This window comes from Vidua chalybeata, chromosome 22 (genome assembly GCF_026979565.1).
Source record: "Vidua chalybeata isolate OUT-0048 chromosome 22, bVidCha1 merged haplotype, whole genome shotgun sequence".
NCBI classification, from domain to species: domain Eukaryota; kingdom Metazoa; phylum Chordata; class Aves; order Passeriformes; family Viduidae; genus Vidua; species Vidua chalybeata.
Genome location: NC_071551.1, coordinates 3,211,809 through 3,230,932, shown reverse-complemented (window position 1 = coordinate 3,230,932; position 19,124 = coordinate 3,211,809). Strand labels below are relative to the sequence as shown.

Here is a 19,124-nt window from a genome sequence, read left to right as displayed (position 1 = left end):
CTACACTTAGTGGTAAATTCCTCACGGTTAAAAGAAGAAAAATTAACTTATACTGACATAAAATATTTTAGACATCTCCCCACCACCACATATCCAGTGGAAATTCATGAGCTGTTTTGCATCAAAAACCTGCAAATTTCACTACAAAAAGAGCCACGTCAACATTAGAAATTTCTTTTCCCAAAAATCCTGCTTGACCCATCTGACAGCCTTCTGTGATGGAATAGTCCCAACCACTCTGTGATTTGTCTGGTGGAAGAGGTTTACATGCCACCTTTATACTCCAAAGCCAGTTCTAGGATTCCTCTGTCAATCATTTCAATTAATTAACCTTGTGTTCCACATGCAGGTAAGCAATCATCTTCAGTGATTTACTCAGCCCTTACTCCAAGATTGCTCACCTTGCCCCTGACTCCTGTATTGTTACTATCATTTCCCATCTTCCTTCTGTATCCAGTTTCAGATGTCACATCAATCCCTACCATAAACTTCCCTTTCTGGTTTTAATTGCTTATATTTTCTTGCCTTACATGGTTTTTAAACATAAGAAAAAATTGGAAAAATTAACTGTAAACACAACCAAGGATTTTAAGAAAAAAAATTGAAGACACTAACATTTGACTTCATACTGTAAAGAAAAAACTGAGAAGTACATGCAAAGGAAAATCATCACATCATCTATAAATCTATGAATTCATGCAATTAAATCCAAATTAGCAGCTCTTCAGACATGCATAAAGAGCACACCACAAAAAGTTTACATCCAATTCTTATAGAATTCAGCAAAACCTTTAGAACAGAATCATCATTTTTAATAAATGAAGTAGCTTTTTAAGTGCTAAATTCCAGAAGAATAACTTCTTTTTTATAGAATGAATGAGGAGCACCTGAACACTGCCATAAGGATGTGAAATACCTCAAATAAAACAGGATCCTTGTATGCATTGCCTTGTAAAATCCGATCCTCAAAAGTAAACATAAGACAGAGGAAAAATGAAAACAAAACCAACAAAAAAAAGCCAAACCCCACCTAATTCCATTTCAAACACCTACATTTCTACATAACACAGTATTTTTAGGCTGAAACAGAATTATTGTGCACACTTTCTTTAACTTATAATGTTAATTTAGGAGTCTACTGCTTACAAACCTGTACTTGTATCAACACACTACAGTACAGGAAACAACCCAACAGCACAGTCCACTATTTCCTTACAGCAAAGACACAGGTAGATACCAAACAGACTCACCACAAATCCACTGCAGCAATTCAGTCTATCTAACTTCTAATCCCTTCAAAATCGAATTAGAGGGTTCCCAGACAACCCCCTATTTTGCTGAATCTATCAGCAAAATATCTATCTAGACAACTATCTATTTTGCTAGATAGAGAAAGCCATCCAAGATGGATCTTCCTTCCCCCAAATTTTGTGGCTGCATCTGTCAAGAGCAGCACCAGCTACTCCTGTCCTATGTTTTGCCACATGTACAGCTACTGGAAACCTTTCCCATGGTTTCACCTCATCAAAGCAACTACACACACTCAGTTTTCAATGAGAGCAGAAAAAAAAAAAAAAAAAAAAAAAACAATTCTGTTTTTCCAGTGTGTTAGAGCAAGTCTCAGCCAACACAGACTCCTGTTTTCTGCTGTTCACACTTTGGATATTTTGAGTGGTGAACAGCTGGAGTAACCAAAAAGGGTGAGCTGAAAGCCCATCCTGGTCCCACGTTCAGGTGTGCACCTGATTGGGTCCTGCTTCCTCACCAGAGCAGCTGGAGTGAGCTCAGCCTCCTTTATTGCCTCTGTTCTCTCCAGACACTCAGTTCAGTCTCCCCCCTGCCCCAATGCCTCAGACAGTAAGCTCAAGATAGGAAGGGCAGCACAGCACAATCAGCAGCAAGGCATATCTGTAAGATTTGCCAGCACACTAGCACAGACTCTCATTACTACAACTATAAAGTCAATCCATAAAGTAAAAGTTAAGAATCATTTAAAATTCTGATTTAGAAATAAAACACACAAGAACTAGCAGAACTGCAAGCTGCTAAATTAAGAAGCAAAGTTCCTACCTTGTTCTTTAATGAAAAGGTACCCGGCATTCCTGCAAACAGGAATCTGTTCTTCACTTTCAGTTTGCCCAGATTAGCTACAATAAGACTGTTAGACTTGGAGCTCTCAGGTATAAGCAGAACAGGAGCCCCAGCCTCAATGTCAAGAAGAACTCGGGAAGCTCGCTGGGCTTTATCTCTCACCTGGGAAGAGCAAAAACACATTTAAAAAATAATTACAAAAAATTGCAGGAAGCAGGTGATTCTTTTCCACTGATTAGTACTGAACTCAGGATCATTATCCTTTGGTTCAGAAAATTAAGGTATGGTAAGAGTGTATACCAAACAAAAACAACAACAAAGCAACCAACAGAAACCCCTCAAACTCTTGTTTTAGGCAGAGAATAAAGGGTCATTTCAAAAGTATTATTATGTAAACAGGAAAAACCTGTGCAAGAGGTGCAGCACTCAGGAGTGACACACCCTTTCTAACTGAACTAAGAGGCAGGACACTATTCAGCTCACTACATAACAAATTACTTAGGAAAAATTATTTGCAAAAAGCAAAACCCCATCATTTAGAACAGATGTTTCAAAATCAGATTCAAACTTCCTACCTGGTGCACAATGCAGCACTTTCATATCCAAGTATTCACTGTCTTTCCTTCTACTATGAGAAGCTTATTTTAAAAGTAGACCATTGACTGTATTAATTACTCCCATATTGGGTCATGTGGTCTGTGGCTGTCCTGATTATTGCAACACTCCATCGTGTCCTATTTACTCTATATTGATATGCTCTGTCTTGCTCTACAATCTCTATATTCATACATTCTGCCATGCAGAAGTTCTGATTTTCTCAGACTACCAGCCATCAAACCAAATCAGAGACCTGAGTGGAACAGAACTTCTCCTTGGTTCTAAGTCAGGTATTTTTACCTCGTGAGCAGTGGAGAATAAGACAAGGTAACACCTTGACCCTTTCTCTCCAGCGGATCCTGCAGAAATCAGGTGCTGAAGTTTTAAGGAATGTGCAAATTTGGTATTCTGCACTTTCAAACAGCAGCAGGATCGTCTTAACTGAGGTCTCTTGACTACAAGATGAGCCTGAGAAACTTCTACCAACACCAAAACTCTAAAACCTCCCACCATTTCATTAACGCATTAACATAAATTACACACTGCATTTCAACTGCAAAAAAAACAGGCTGGGAAAGAACAGAAAAAAGGCCCAGACGTACTGTTTGTCCTTCAATTGCTGCTCTCTGCCGCCCCAGGACATCTTGGAGCTGAGTGAAGTGCTGGATGAAGGACACCACCTCGGCCTGGAAGCGCTGCGTGTGCACGTACTGCACAGAGGCCATCCGCAGGCTGACGCGCACGTCGCACTCCCGCTGCAGCAGCGCGTCCGGCCTCCCGTACCTGCCAGAAGGGTTGGCACTAACGTTTACCAATCTTAGCCACATTTCAGAAGCAGCACTAGACATTCTGCTGCATTCAAAATAGTAATACAGAGGATTTAACTGATGTTCACAGCACGTCATTAACGCTATTTCAGTTGCAGACATGAAAAATTTGTTTTGTATTAATTACTTCTAAATTTTGGACATTTAAGTCCTGCTGAGTTTTAATTAAGCAAATAGAACTATTCTGCATTTGGATGTACCTTTAATCTCTGCACACCAGTTAGACCTTTGGTGATTTTATATCAGAACAGTGGCTTTTAAGGTAACTACTCTGCTGCAGGACAATGTGTACATTAAATTCTGAATGTGTGCTGTCATATTTGAAATTAATTCCATAACATTACTTGGATAATTTCTAATCTGATTAACTGGAAAACTAGGAAACATCACAAGATAAGACCTATTCCTTAAAACATAACAAAGAAATTCAAATTGACATTATGATAAAAGCAAACTCCTTATTCCAAAATTAAGAAGCAATGGAAAATCTATCTCATCAGTTGAAAATCTCTTCCAACTTAAAAAAAAAAAAAGTTTTAGCTAGGAACAAACTATCATGTAAATACTTTCAAGAACATCTTTAGAAGTAAATAAAAAGCTACCTCTCCTTTTCCATTTCTTCACACATTGCAAGACAACAATAAGTTAAAAATCTTAAGTTTAAAACTGAAAATATTCTAAGTCCCACTTAAGTCCCAAGAGGCCAAAACAGAATCATGCAGCCCTGACAGTTGTGGGCTTGGGTTTTCTGGGTTTGTTCAACTTTTGGGTTTTTTTGCAGGGAGAGGTTGGAAGTTAATGGAGAAACAAGCTAATATTGAGTAACAAAAAGTTTAAATTCATACTTGAAGATTTGAAAAATGAGTGCCTCTTCACCACTTGTAGTGAAACGTTCTCTGTAAAATTCTCCATGAGATGTAAGATCACTTAAGGACAGACTTCCAATACTTCCCTGCAAGGCTAAATCTCCCTCTGAAAAACAAAGAACAGACAATCAGGATCCTCAAACACAGACCAGAAGTTTCTATTAGTGAGATAGCCTCACTACAAGTAATTAAATAAGTTAATTCAATTAAACATTAAACCTCATGTTCAAAGAAAATTGTGTTTCTGCTACAAAAATTGTATTAACCCACACATTACTCTAGGCTTTACACACATCATGTGATCACACCACTTTGATTTGTGAAACGTAGATAGAATTACTTTTTTTCCTCTAGAACAGTAGTAAAAGCTATTGCTCTACTCTGTGAAAGTGAAGTATTAAAATCACAGCCAATCACAGTTAAATGATGAAAGGTTTGACAACTGGGAGGGATGCCACGATTTAAAATAAACCCCAAAAAAGCAAAGGAAGAAGCAGTGGGAGGAGAATGTACATTTTGCTCAGGAAAAACACACAAACCCCAATGAGCACCAAAAGAAAAACATTTAAAATCATAATTCCAGTGAAAATTTTACTCAGTGCACTCACTTTATTTTAAGCTGTGAACAACCTGAACCCTTCAATCTACTCACCAATCACTTCCAAGTGAGCTGCAAGTTTTGCCACACTGGCTTTAGCAAGCTCACTGGTTGTCTTATTCAGGACTAAGGATAAAGAATGGACCTGGTCAAATAAAACAGGAACAAATTGGTATGAAAAACATGACTTCAGAGCTTGAACATCCTGTTTAGCTTTTTTTCCAAGATAATTGTACTGTAACACACAAATGGCAAACAACAATTATCTGATTGGGAGACACTGAAGGAGAGCAACATTTTTACTGCCTTGCTTGCACATTAATGGGTCTCCCAAGCAATTCAGAATGATCAGACCAAGAACAAATCTCACCACTGTTACCTTCATCTTCTTTTTTGTCACATGTAAGTTAGACTGCAGAGCATCTGGGCAAAGACTATATTATATACACACACACAACATGTGTTTTTCAAAAAACATGTTTATACATATAGATGTATAAACATATATGGATATATATTTATAGACTTTTTGCATAAATGAACTCCATAGTACCTAGAACAGCACAGTGCCAATTGCAGCATGTTAGGTCTTTAATATTGAAGCAACCTTTTCATTAAAGAGAGGGTCACAGAGCAAAGGAGCCAAGCATTTTGCAAATGTTCAGCTTTTCTATAACTCCTTTTTTTTAACTACACCTACACACATTTTAATTCCGTTTCTGCATTTATGTACAATCCCCTCTAGAAAATAAAACACATGATGTAAATGTCACCTTAATTTCCTATAAACCAGATGTTTTATGACAGACAATCCAATTACTGTTTTGCACGTCAAGTATACCTTTAGATCCAGTTTAGTGTTTACAGGCTCTTGGACTTGAGAAGCTGACAAGGAATTTATTTCTGCTTTGATTGTCTGCTGAGTATCTTCAGGCTGCGGCTTCATAGCATGGTTATCAGCAGTGGATCCAATCCCAAAGAAATCTAATATTACTACCCAAGTTTGCAAAGTTATTAACACATCTAGACAATTAAAATCAACATCTACACTACGGTTAATATTGTTATAGCGAGAAGAAAATTCAGGATGTTTCCTATCCACCAGAAATATATTGATATGAACTAATGAATCATCAAAGTTACTTTTTCCACTGGGCAACTTGGATCTGTCTGCTGATGGAGAAGGAGGTGGAGTCAGAGGATACTCAGAATCAGCATCTTCTTTTTGCTTCTTACGGGAGGCACAAACTGGTCTTTGGTACAGCTGAAAGACATTAGGTGCTTCTTCCATATGGGAAGGGAGGGAACGTGGCATGTCTGGATATTCTGCATTGGATACTGAGGGACAGGACTGTGAAAGATATTCCTTATGTGCTAAACTGGATGGTTTGGGTGCTCCATGGGACACCATGAGGTTCTTATACTTAGAGTCTGGTTTCTTTTCCAAGAGATCTTCCATCAGCAGGGAACGCAAGGCAATCTGAATGGACAAGGTTTGAGGGTGATCTTTGGCAAACTCAACATCAAAATCCTGAAATTTAAGGCTGACAAGATCTTGTGCCCCAAGTGTGAGATCACCACTTAACTGAACCTGGAGCTCTGAGATGTGAAAGTTTGCTTGAATTTGAGTAAAAGATTTTGTTTCCCTGATAGCTAAGGGCTTGTTTGGAACAGAATTAAAACTAGAGTGGCTGAATAAGCCATTTTCCTTCCGTTCACTCAAGAATTCTGTGCCTGTACTATGAAGTGATGCTGAAGGAGAACTAAGACTAGTTGGAGATACAGAAGTGGCTGAAAATTTGTTCAAGTCTTCACTGTAAATTAAATTATCCAGAGTCTGAAGGACTTGTTCATATACATGTTTTGCTAACACCACCTACAATGTAGAGAAAAGAAACAATCATCACACTGGAGCTCTCTATATTAATGGAATCAATACATATATTCTAAAACTCCTAAGTGGAATTCCAAACCACACAAATTTTAAGTTCATCCAAGATAACAATAACAATAATAGTAACAACAACGCAAAACAAGGTACAATGCAAAACTGAAGCAAAACAGTTCTTCTGTATGAGCTCTGCAAGATGACACCACCCAGAAACACATGGGATGGGATCCTAGAATGGGATACCTTGTATTCCTGAGCAAAAACCATCCACACACAGTTAGTTAAAAACAATTCACCACCCGAGCTTACACAGTAATATATGAAACAACGTAGCCATCATGATTTGCCTCCTAAGTGCTAGAATTCCAGTTTTCTCTATTTAAAACCTCTGCTCTTGCACAGATTTTTTCAAGGTAATGGCATATTAGTTCTTAGTTTCAACTACAACTACAACTAAACTTGTTTGGACAGTGTCATTTGGACAGTGACACATTTACTTTTCCTTCTGTGTTCAAGATAAGTTATACTTATTCATAAAGATACCTAAAATGTCCCCAAACAAGGTTAAACATTGCTCATTATTATTATGACTTAAGACTGTCTCTTCTAACAATGTGTATTAGGATCTGATTTCTAAACTACCAACACATTAAACCTGAAGATACTGTCCTGAAAAATACTTATCTTCTATGCAGGGAAATATTTTTATATTGATAATGGAAACACTATATTTCTGTACCTGAAGAGGGTTCACAAATTTCCCTTCAATTTTCATAATGCTTGATATTCCAAAGTCTTCATTACACAGAGGAAAAGTTAAATCCAAATCTTTCTCTAGTGGTATCTTTTCCAATTTAAACTGGATCGTGGTGTTATTCAGAATGTGGAAAGCTTTAAGAGAAAGTGAAATTAAAACAACATTAGAGTAAGTGAACTGATTAGCTCATAAATACTGTATGGAAGAGGTAACACAGTAGCTATTGAACTTGCTCAGAATCTGAGCAATGCTGGACTAAGGTTCTATGGTTATGTTTTGCTTAATTTATGCTTAAAAGGCACCATTCCATTTTTGCTTAGGAGACCAAAAATGGATATAAATACAATAACTAGCCTATTGTCGTCAAAACTGACCAATGTGTTTCAGTAGGATGGGTAAAGCAGAATATACAGTCAATACACATTTTTAACACATATACTATTCATATTATAATAATTAAGACTCCTCTGATTAACATACCATGACCTTTATGTAGTGATTCAAAGAAGTCATGACGAGTAAAATGAGATTCTTCCTGGCTGTTGGTGCTCGCAGGACCTGATGAAGAATGTGGCCCTCGGGGTGTCCCACTTGCAGGCTCCTTCTTGTTTGTAAATTGACTACTATTTAATGAATACATCTTAATATCTTTAATTTCAACTTGCAGCCTATCACTTGTAGACTCATCTTCTCCCGGAACAAAATTCTGAATAGATATTTGTCCTAGATGACCTACAAGCAGTTCAGAGCTACCAGGCTTTCGAGGTATGGAGACAATTGGAGATTCAATGTTTACATTTAATATAAGCTTGATAGTATCAGCTTTGAGGGACTGTGATCCAAATGTGCCGCCTTCGTTATCTTCTGCACTGGCAACATCTCTTGATCGTGGTGTGGTATCAAACAAAGAAACCATTTCACTGTATTCAGCAGTTTTAGTTGCCAAGACTGTTGTAACTTTTGAAGCTGCACTTTTCAACATGCTGCGGAAATTCTCTTCCAGCTCATCCATGGACAACGTCAGTTCTTTCAAAAATTTGGCTGAGTGGTTGTAGTGTAAGGAGGCCATTTTGAGGTTGAGAGAACACTCCTCTTTCGACTTTTCTGTGAAAGTGAAACTTAAAGCATCTGGAAGGCTATTTCCATCATCAAGCCTAAAGAATAAAGATTCAAAGAAATTTACATTGCCAATGAGATTTTCACACCTCCCTGTGCTCCCTATGCTCACCACATACTGGTTCTTTACATTGTCTTGGATCAGATCCACAAGGTGAAGGCATCCAAGAGAGCCACTCACATCCAGTTTACTACACATGGAGACATTGACTTTGGTGCCACCAATACTGGCTGTTGCAATTTTTCTGCCGTATTTTTCTCCATTTGTCATGGCAACTGTCCTGAGGAGGAGTACATTTAACCAGTGAATATCAACTGCTACCTCTGTGTTCTGTGCATAAGTAGACTGGAATGTTTCCTGCTCCCTCCAACCTCTCTCCAAGTCGGCTATTAAAGGCTGAGGACTAGAATCTTCTTTCTCCTTGGGGAAAGATTTCTGGAGAAACCCAATCAGTTCAACAATAGTCTCTGGGTTAAGGATGATATCCAGGTTGTTCACCTGTAAAGAGATCACCTGCAGACTGCTATCCAAGTTCATCGATGGGCATTCTGCACTCACAAACTGATACTCCAATTTTATCAAGGCCTCTTGATCTTTTCCATTGTTACTGGGTGAGGTGTTGGAGGCTGTACTGCATCTCTCTGCCAAACCAGCAACATCAATGGGATGTGTATCTTGTGATCCCGAGACTGGGGACTGAGCCCTGCTGTCTCGAAGGCTTCCTGTTGGTACATAAAAGCTCAAGTTCTTATGAGAAGCCATCAAAAGATCAAAATCTGTTCCATATGTTTGCATAGTATCAACCAGTAACAGGCCATGGACAGTCAGGGACACCTCTGCATCATAAGGCCTTTTCACAAAATGGGCATTGGTACCAAAAACCTTGAGCACAGAGATGTATCGCCCATTACTCTCAACACCCAACTGCATACAGTTGACTTTGAACTCAGCCAAAAGCAGCTGGGATTCAACAAGAACTTCCCGGGTGTGCTGCTCGAGCATGACAACACTCTGTGTTAGATTCATTACAGAATCGTGCAAACTGCCAAACTGGTCTACCTCTGCAAAAATCTTGTCTTTCCCTAAATGTAGGGCATCTGAAGACTTAGCTTCAGACGTACTCAGCTGTGTCAAACAGTTCCTCAAAGCCAGCATTTTGTCTTCATTGATGTGAATTTTCAAGTCTGGCAAGTTGCCAGACAAGACAGCTCCTGGGTATTTTGGGTCAGATGTGTATATTAGTCTGTGCTCCAGCTGCAGGTGAACATTGAATTTTTCTACCACATGAGTTGGACCCACATCACTATCCTGAACGTGTTTCCAGTTGTCTTTCACTCGGCCCACCATGATCTGAAGGTCCATAAAAGAAAGCGTGTATCTCTCATACATTTTTTTACTCATTAAATGTGCCTGTAGCTGCTCTTCACTTATTTCTACTCCAGTAAATTCAGACATTTTGATGCCACTATTGGTGTTGGATTCTGGCGGTGGGGTATTGGGAGGAGTTGCAAGAGGTGTTTTATATTCTTCATCACTCAATTCATTGACTTCTGAAGAAATGGCACCTGCACTCCTCTTAGAATCTTCTGTGGATTAAAAAAAACAGTAAACAAACAAATGAAAGTATTCTTCTCCCTTCTCAGATGTTTCCTATGATTGTCTGATCATTCTATCTGAAGTTCTATTTTTTTTAACACAAAGCATATCTGGTACTCTCCTTGCCTCCTTCCACTGTCACTTCCTTTTTCCTCAAAAAGAAACCTACTATTCTTCTACATTCACAGAGGTGCCAGTCACAACATAGTACAGAAGCTATTAAAATACACTATTGTCTCATTTTTAACCCACTTACTGCAAGATCTACTTTGACTAACTTGTCAAAAAAAGAACCCATTATTCTGCCCACACAATTCTTCTGATCCTCAAAACCAAATGAAAGGTAAGAGCTACTTAACTAAAGTATTTTTATCATCATCAGGTTTTGTCCAACTGGCTTGATTGCCTAATATTAACTTTCATTTTATTATCTTAAGGACTTTTTTCTACTTTACAAAGCAGGAACATCCCCCAAAACTTCCCTGTACTTTTTTACCCTTTTTTTAAGCTCTGACTTTCTAGAAGAAGATAGAAAGAAAAGGAAAGCTGCAATAATTCTAGATCATACCTTGAGAATTTGTGAGTAATATTCTTCCCAGATCTACAACAACTAACACGGGATCCACAAACTTGAAATCATCAGGAAAGATCACCTGAGGGGCAGAGATATCAAGGCACACGATCCAGCTTTTGCTGTTTTCCTGAAAGTTAAGAAGAAAGACATAATAGCTCACAAGAAAACCAATCAAGAAAAGCCATGTGAAAGATCTAATCAGCCACTTTTTCTCCTGATGAGCTGACTGTCACGAACTCCAGCCACACTCAGGTTTGGTACCTTGTTAAATCACAGACTCTCCCTGCAGTGAATAAAGAAACATTTTCAGCAGGTGAAAACATGCCCTGCACCTCACGCCTGGACTGATTGACAGCAAAAGGCATCTACAACACCTCCTGGAAAACTCCCCTCCTGCTCACAAAGAACATCACACAAACAACAACAAACCTCACTCTTCAGAGCTCCAAGTCCTAAACCAAAAGCATAAAAATCTACATAAACATTTTGGGGGCAAAAACTTACAATGAAGTCTCCAACTAATAAACGATCGATTGTTTGTCTGATTTCAGCTTTTGTCTGCATTTTCAGCTTGTTGTACTGTCTTCTGGCAGCTTCAGCCACTCTTGCCTCTAATTCAGACTGATAACCAAAACCTGCACAAGAGAAGGAAAACTAACTTTGTTCACCCATCATTGAATCAGAAGAAAAAATTGAAGAAAAAAAGACAAAAGATTTATTTTAAATTTTAGCAGTAAAATACAGAACAGGAAAACATAGCAGGCGAAAGTCTGTGCCTAATCACCAGGCTGCCGCTCAGAAAAGTATTTAAGCACAAAACAAATAATCGCCCTAAAAAATACTTCCCAATCCATTTTCTGGTCTTTGCCCCCACAGACCTTCAGCTCCAATAATTAAATTTGAGTAATACAGAAAGGGTGCTAAGAATAGCCACAGAGGAAATTCGGACTAAACACTAAGATGTGCATGTGTAGGCAGTGGCTTTTTGTTTGCTTCGTTGGTTTGTTTGTTTTAAACTTGAATATTTATGGAATATTCTCACCTTGTAAGAAAAGATATCACATACACCTTTACACCAGGTAACTTGAATCTTTTGGTATTTACCACAATCAGCAGGAATACAACTGGTATTTCAAGAACATTTTCATGTTCCTAATGTTACTTACTGTCACTTCTCATCTCATCAGAAACTGAACAACCAAAACTGCAAAGGTGGCCACATTATAGCGTTACAGGCTTAGGTACTAAAATCCTACATCTTGTTGTGCTTAGAAATTTAAGGAACGAGTATGTTCAAATCTAAAAATCAAAGTACCTCAAGAAGCTCTAACAAAGGGCAGCCTTAATCTCATCAACAAAAAAATACAACAGGAATTAGAATACTATTTCCTCTGTATCATTACTGTAGAAATACTCTTTTAACTGCCCTTTCAAAAAAACTCCCATCAATTGCTAGAACAGATTACAGGAACAAGTCCCTTCTCCTTATTTATGCATTTTAATTTAGGGGACATGAACATCCACCATGGGGCATAACACCAACTTGCAATTTTAAAGCAGAAGTTGCATGAGTCTACCAAAGCAAAATCCCTGAATCAATTAAATAAACAACAAAACAAAGGAACAAAACCCTCCAGACAAGACTCGAAGTATTGTTAAATTTGAACTTAAAGTGCAGATTCTTTGATTAGTGCTTTATATTTCTAAGAATGAAAATAAATAAAAATTAAAGACAAGAAAAGATTTAATTCCACCAACAAAACCCCAACCCCACCAAAAAAAACACATTAAAGGTTAACCTGAGGTATGAACCCTTCCCTTGTAGAAGAAGTCTGCTACTTTCTTAATGGCTTGTGGATTGTAAATAATATTTAGTGGTCTGGTACTGACTTCCAGGCGCCTCTCAAAGGTGCTGTGAATTGGATTTCTTTCATAAAGCATCTCAAATACTGGGGCATCAGGATCTGCAACAGAATAAAAATTACTTACAAAAAGCACCTGGAAAAAATTCAAAGCAAACAAATAAGACAAAAGCAAAAAACAACTCCCAAAGAATTTAATAACTGATTTTTAACTACTGGAAAAGTACAAATGTCTAAGAATTCTTCAGTAATAGAAAAGTAAGTAATATGATCAGCTTTTACAATCAACAGGATTCAACAAGTTTATATATACAAAAACCTTTGTATAACTTGGGTTCTGATGTTGAACTCCTTTTTCTTTTTAAACAAACAGTAAGTGCAACTCCTATTGTCTTGAAATACATCATTTCTTCCTTTCTTTAAAGTCAACCTGAATGCACCTTATACCTTGAACAAAGCTTCTATGATTTTATCTTTACCATGTGCAAAAAGCATTTGCACTAATTCAAACTCTAGGTACTTATTTTTTGAAATTTCTCATTTGTAGGAATTATCTAATGAAATATAAAATTATATCTTTACCAGTGTTCTGATTAGTCATTTCTGAGGACAAACTCTGGAGTCCAAAGGAAGACATGCAGCCAACCTCTTTTTGCTAATAAGAATTTAAAAGAAAAAGACTGTTTAGATAAAATCAACCAAGGCACCTGATAAGCATAAAAGTCTCTTCTGTTGAACTATATGTACAGTCTGAGATTATTAAATGCATTTTTTTCCCCTGACATGGTCAAGCAAAAGTAAGCAATATGACTAAGTAGCAAACACTCGCCACTCCTGCAGCAGACAGGCTGAACTCTGAAGTGCAAATTGCAGTCAGTACAAAGTACAGCATACATGGGAAATCCCCATGGCTTTAGATTCAAATTTTGTTCACTCAGAAGAGAACTCTGAAATCTTTTCTAGAATTTATTTGTGCATTTAGTTTACCAGTATACAGGTGAAACAGAACCATTACTTGGGCCACACAGCTTTATGGAAAAGAGCAATCACTGATTAAGCAGCAATGCTGATTGTTCCAAAACTCAAATGTTGTTCAATAAATTATCTTCTTCTCACACATATAACTGAAAGGTTGAAGTCACAAGCATACAGTAAAGCAGAATAAAAAAATAAGAGTTCTACAAATTCTATTTGGAAAGAGAGGGGGAAAGTAAATTCAACAGGTGGAAACTTTTCCTCAAGACTTTTGTTTTCCCTTTCTGGGATAAGAAATGTTTTGAGTTTTGGAGTATGACTATTTTCATACACAATTATGCATCCTACACAGTTACTTATAGGGTTTTTGTCACCTACAGGATTTGGAAAAACAAGAACTGGAAATATGGTCCCTTCTGTTGCCAAATCCCTCAAGAAAAGACCACCAAGCTGAATTTTGAGAAGGGAAGACTTTCTGCGAGGAAGGGATTCTGCCAAGATCTTTACACCTGAAATATAAATACATACATTATTTTGTTTCTTTTAGTACAGCATTCATTTTATTTATATTTTATAAATAAAAACGACTGTCTAACAAACAAGTATTTTTGAAGCCTTTATACATATGTATTTCTACTAAAAAATTTAACATGGTAATTTGTTACATAGTACAATGATTGTGAGGCAGCTCTGATCGTTTTTAAGAAAGAACAAAAATGGGCTTAATACCTGAAAACTCCAGCTGCATAAAAGCAGTCTCTTCAGCACGCAATACCTTTTTCTTCCTATGCAACAGAGTGAAAGAGCCACCCTGCAGCTGTAGATTTAATTTAGCAAAAACATGATCTCTCTTGGTAAAGGTATTCATGCTGGAAGCATCTGCAGCAGGATCAAAAAATTCATCCGTGCCTAATAAAAAACAAAACCAACAACATTAAATAAATTAAGTATTCTGGAGGGCTACTGAAGAACAAGAAAGTTCCTATGAATATGAAAATAAAGACTTCTCCATCTCTTGGGAGGAAAATAGAAACAAAATTTAGAGAAGACAGACCTTTTTCCTTTTAAAAAAAAGAATATTCCATTATATTCTTCTATTTCAATCAAGGTAATGTAAGCCTGAATTTACAAAGACCCCAACAACCCAGTACTATTCCTGTTACACCCTGTCATATGACCCACACATACACTTGAACAGAAGTCCCAAAGCTCTTTGCCATAAATGACAGTAACAGTGAAAGCAAATATATTCCCTGTATCACTTTGGAAATGATCAGGTACCCAGGCACTGACACACTGCCCAGGTTGTTCAGCTTTAGGCAGGCTCTGCTGCCTGGGTACATCAGCTGGCAGAGAATCCTTTAACAGTACAAGCCCAGAGCTCTTTCTGCCCACCTGGAACAGGTACCAAACTACGGGAGCAAACCCTGTGTTTCCATACCCAGTATGTCTTCTGGATTCCACTGTTCCTTCGGGTCTGGCAGCAGCCCTTCAAAAGGTTCACCTTCATATGTCTGCTGAGCATATCCATACCAACCTCCCCAGCCAGGAAACCACGACTGCAGGTACTGCAGCATCCCAGAGCTGCTGTCACGGGCGGGTTCTGCCGGAGGGGAGCCTCCAGTGCAATCAGGGAAGGGCTCTTTAACACTCTGTTTGAACGTTCAAGACATACACATTACTGCTGCTGAGTGAAAGAGTATCACCAGTGTACAAAAAATACCACAACAAAAAACACTATTTCATCTCCTATTTACTCAGCAGCCCAGCAGTGATATTCTCAATCAATACTCAGCCTGGAGGAGAGCAGCAATAAAGAAGTAACCAATATATCATCATTTAACAGCTGCATATTCATATGAATATAAAAATATGCATGTGATTCTGCACATATGAAGCCATATGTCACCGTTTAAATCTTAGTCTAGAAACACTAAACCAAAGAAGTCATTTGATAACATAAAGTACAGCTCTACATTTTAGCATTTGTATTTGCAAGCGATTATGTTGTGTTATTACAGAAATTAGTCCATATTTAATGAAGTGTGTTCCCCAAGCTAGTTCCATGAGGCTCACTTCTGTCACGTGTTTATTTGGGGAAAACATTCATTACAGGCCTTCACTTCCATTCTCTGTTTTTAAGATGGAGAGTACCTGACCTAGGAATTCTGGCAAGGATCCTGCTGGGGAACATCATCATATGGCGAGACAAGATTTCACTGTGCAAGTGATGCAACAGCAAAAGCTGCAGGAACTGAGCATTTCTGCCATTTTAGCATTAATGCCACACTTTCAAATCAACGAAAATACATGCTCAGGCTTCTCCAGCAGAACAATACCTCAGATAATCACTTAAAGATTCCAAATATTACACTGTACAGAGAATGTTCTCACCTCAGCTAAGTCATGAAATTTATTATGAACTATCTCATACAGAACCTTCAACTCCTCATAAGTCAGCTCATCCTCAATACGTTGCAGTTCTGCCTGCAAAGAAAAAAAAAAAGGTAAAGTACCTGCAATAAAGGAGTGCAGAATCTTGTTCAGAAACATGCCAAGTATCTCTGCACTGATTTAAGGACTTGCAGAAAAAACTATGATGGCATTAATGATCATATCCAAGTGCCCCAGCACATGAAAATTAATGAAAGTCATGTAGACAACTGTAACATTGACATTCCCCTGAATTATAAATAAAGCTTATTTGCATTGCAAAATACACTATTTTAGCACTGTAAAAAATTCGCAACTGTATCCTCTTATTACAAATAAGAAGCAAGAGTTGCAGCACAAAAATCAAACCAGGGTAAATAAACTGATTTAACAGAATGCCTTGCTTAGCCAGGAGCAAAAAAAGCTTCTGTCTTGAGTAAAGAAGGTGGAGGAAATGAACTGGGTAAATTAGGACAATGTAGTCAGTTACTCAGCTATGCTGACTCCTTTGTACTGATTAACAAGCTGTTTGAGGGAACTGATGATTCACCCAAGTCTAAAAAAATTTGTCATGAAACAACACAGCAAAACACATTTTTCTAGTCCACTGCCATTACCCTTGTTACATTTCACAGCTCTGCTGAACACAATACATGCTCTATGAGACCTGGCTTTGCCAAGTACTATAAAAATTTTCTGTACATTAAGCTACTTATTACAGTTCATACCCAATTAACAACTTTTACAATTACTTTAACAATTACATACAACTTATAAGTACCAATAGAATTCCTTTAATTCTTTAATACAGGTGTGGTACATGGTGCCCTGAACTGATTTGAAGAAAAAGTCCCAATATACCTAAAGATAAAAAGCAGCTAATTACAGTTCATGGGGTTTTTTTTCTTTCTGAAGCAGGTCATAGGTTCATTATTAGAGGCACTAAATTCTTCATCCTCAAATAAACTTGGAAAAACAAAACAATAAACAACCCCAACTGTCAAATAGCCACCATTTTTCCCAATTATCTACCCAAGCGTATGGGCAGACACATTTCTGGTATTTAAATACCTTTTGGATCTACAGAGAACATGAGTTAAGAAAGCATGTTACCAACTGTCACAGGCATTCTACAGCAGTTAATGCTATTTTTGGTGAACACTGGTTACAGGTCAAAAACCAGAAAGCTTTTTGCAGTGCAAAACAAAAACACATGAACCTTGCAGCTCACACATCTCCCACAAGCCCAGGTCTCATCATTAAAATCTCTGCTGTGGTCAGCAGACAGTCAGTTCAGTGAAAACGGCCTGCAGTACAACTGAAAATGTTTCTTAACTTGTCCAGGTTTTAAATATGAAAAGATGAAACAAACCAGGTGGAAGATCATTAACCATCACTGTAGAAGAAACTCAAGTGTAAATACCTGGTCTGCAGCAGACAGTGGCTCCCCCTTCAGCTTGCTGTAGTACATGTCCGTGTAGGACACCGCGTCCCGGGCCCGATGCAGGGCAAATGCCCAGGTGGAACGTTGCCTCTGCTCCCTGATCTCCGAAAGATTTGCATTCAGGGCAAAGATCCACCATTCCCGGCAGCTGAAACAATTTTCAATTACTCTATTACCAGTATTTCATTAAAAATGAAGTGGCAAGTGCAAGTGCATGTCCAGCTGGTGAAAGATCCAGGAGACTCAGTGAAAAGCAGTGGGCCAGCAGCCAGGAAAAGCAGCAGCACTGGAGCCAGCACAGATGGGCTGGTCCTACAGACTGTATAGGACAGTGCTCCCCAAGGTCCCACTGCTCCACTGGGATTTAGTCCAGCTGCCACATATCAGGCATAGACAACAAAATTTAGAGTTACACAGACTGGACTGAAAGCTTCAGGTAAGGATAATTTTATATTTGAATTACGTCTGAATATTTTAAACTGATTTCTGAGGTAGGGAACAAAATATGAAAACTGAATCTCTAACACATGATTATTATGTACGTTTGTGTATTTTTCTCATTCTAGTTTTTCTAATATAGCTGACAACACCACATATAGAGATGTACTTACTTTTCTGTTACTGTAACCTTTGGTTTCCACTTCCTGTATTTAAGCTGTCGCTCCTTTCTAGCCAGTTCCTTTAAAAATCCTATGATCTGCTGATACTGCATCTTTTAATGAAACAAGACAGAGATCAGTGAGGTGGTACTGGAGTGTTTTCCCAGGAAAAGAGGAGAGGAAAAAACCCAGCCAAAAACCCAACCACAGGTTTGGATAACTGGCGTCAATGGCATGTACAAGGTGCAGAATTAAGATTAATGTTAATTCACAGTTTTGATCCCCAGTGTGATGTATCTTCCCCCAGCCACTAGTAGTTCATGTGTGACATTCCATTTACAGCTTTATTTACAAATACACAGAATGAAATCTTCCATGTCAGGTTATCAACATAACATCAGCTGCTATTGTGCATTGTACAGACCAACTCCCACCAATATGCACCCTTCCTATTGTTACAATAATCAAACAACAACGTAATTATTTTTGCAGTAATCCATTTCAGTAAAATAAATAAGTAATTTTGAACACTTGACTTTAGAACAATTTATTACATATATCTCTTTGAGCTGCCTCTCAAACAAAATCTTTCAGAGAGTATTAATTTTATGCTACAATAACAGCATTTAAATTGTCACAGACACTGCCACAGTTTTATGATCTCTGTTCCAGTTACTGGCAGGTAAATGGTTGGTATTTACCTGGGAGAGCTTCAGGGGTATCGTCTCAAGCTGAATGTCACATTCCAGCCGCGGAGTATGCCGGGATCTTAAAGGCTCCTTAGAACAATTTCTCTTGAGAAGAGCAGAAGTGCAGACAGGCTCCATGATGTAATTATGATCACGACTTTCCATACTTCTGTCCATTGCTTCCTGGGGGTTACAAGCAAATTACTCT

General features: G+C 38.1%; 1 protein-coding gene across 8 annotated transcripts in view; it reads right to left on the bottom strand.

Annotated features, from left to right (window-relative positions):
* VPS13D (vacuolar protein sorting 13 homolog D) overlaps positions 1–19,124 on the bottom strand; it is a 97,631-nt gene that overhangs the window by 73,092 nt on the left and 5,415 nt on the right. For 7 of the 8 annotated variants that reach the window (XR_008434535.1, XM_053962571.1, XM_053962573.1 and 4 more), the window contains exons 8-25: positions 18,929–19,099; positions 18,240–18,340; positions 17,608–17,776; positions 16,146–16,238; positions 15,193–15,403; positions 14,481–14,660; positions 14,130–14,260; positions 13,359–13,431; positions 12,714–12,878; positions 11,419–11,549; positions 10,909–11,041; positions 8,108–10,330; positions 7,610–7,761; positions 5,821–6,855; positions 5,034–5,124; positions 4,361–4,487; positions 3,291–3,471; positions 2,071–2,253 (exon numbers count right to left, since the gene is read on the bottom strand). Coding sequence is in view for 7 of the 8 variants with exons in the window: in XM_053962571.1 (XP_053818546.1) it covers positions 2,071–2,253; positions 3,291–3,471; positions 4,361–4,487; positions 5,034–5,124; positions 5,821–6,855; positions 7,610–7,761; positions 8,108–10,330; positions 10,909–11,041; positions 11,419–11,549; positions 12,714–12,878; positions 13,359–13,431; positions 14,130–14,260; positions 14,481–14,660; positions 15,193–15,403; positions 16,146–16,238; positions 17,608–17,776; positions 18,240–18,340; positions 18,929–19,099 (5,550 nt within the window). In the remaining variant the exon portion in view is untranslated. The remainder of the gene's footprint in view (positions 1–2,070; positions 2,254–3,290; positions 3,472–4,360; positions 4,488–5,033; positions 5,125–5,820; positions 6,856–7,609; positions 7,762–8,107; positions 10,331–10,908; positions 11,042–11,418; positions 11,550–12,713; positions 12,879–13,358; positions 13,432–14,129; positions 14,261–14,480; positions 14,661–15,192; positions 15,404–16,145; positions 16,239–17,607; positions 17,777–18,239; positions 18,341–18,928; positions 19,100–19,124) is intronic. The other variant, XM_053962578.1, reaches the window with a different exon arrangement.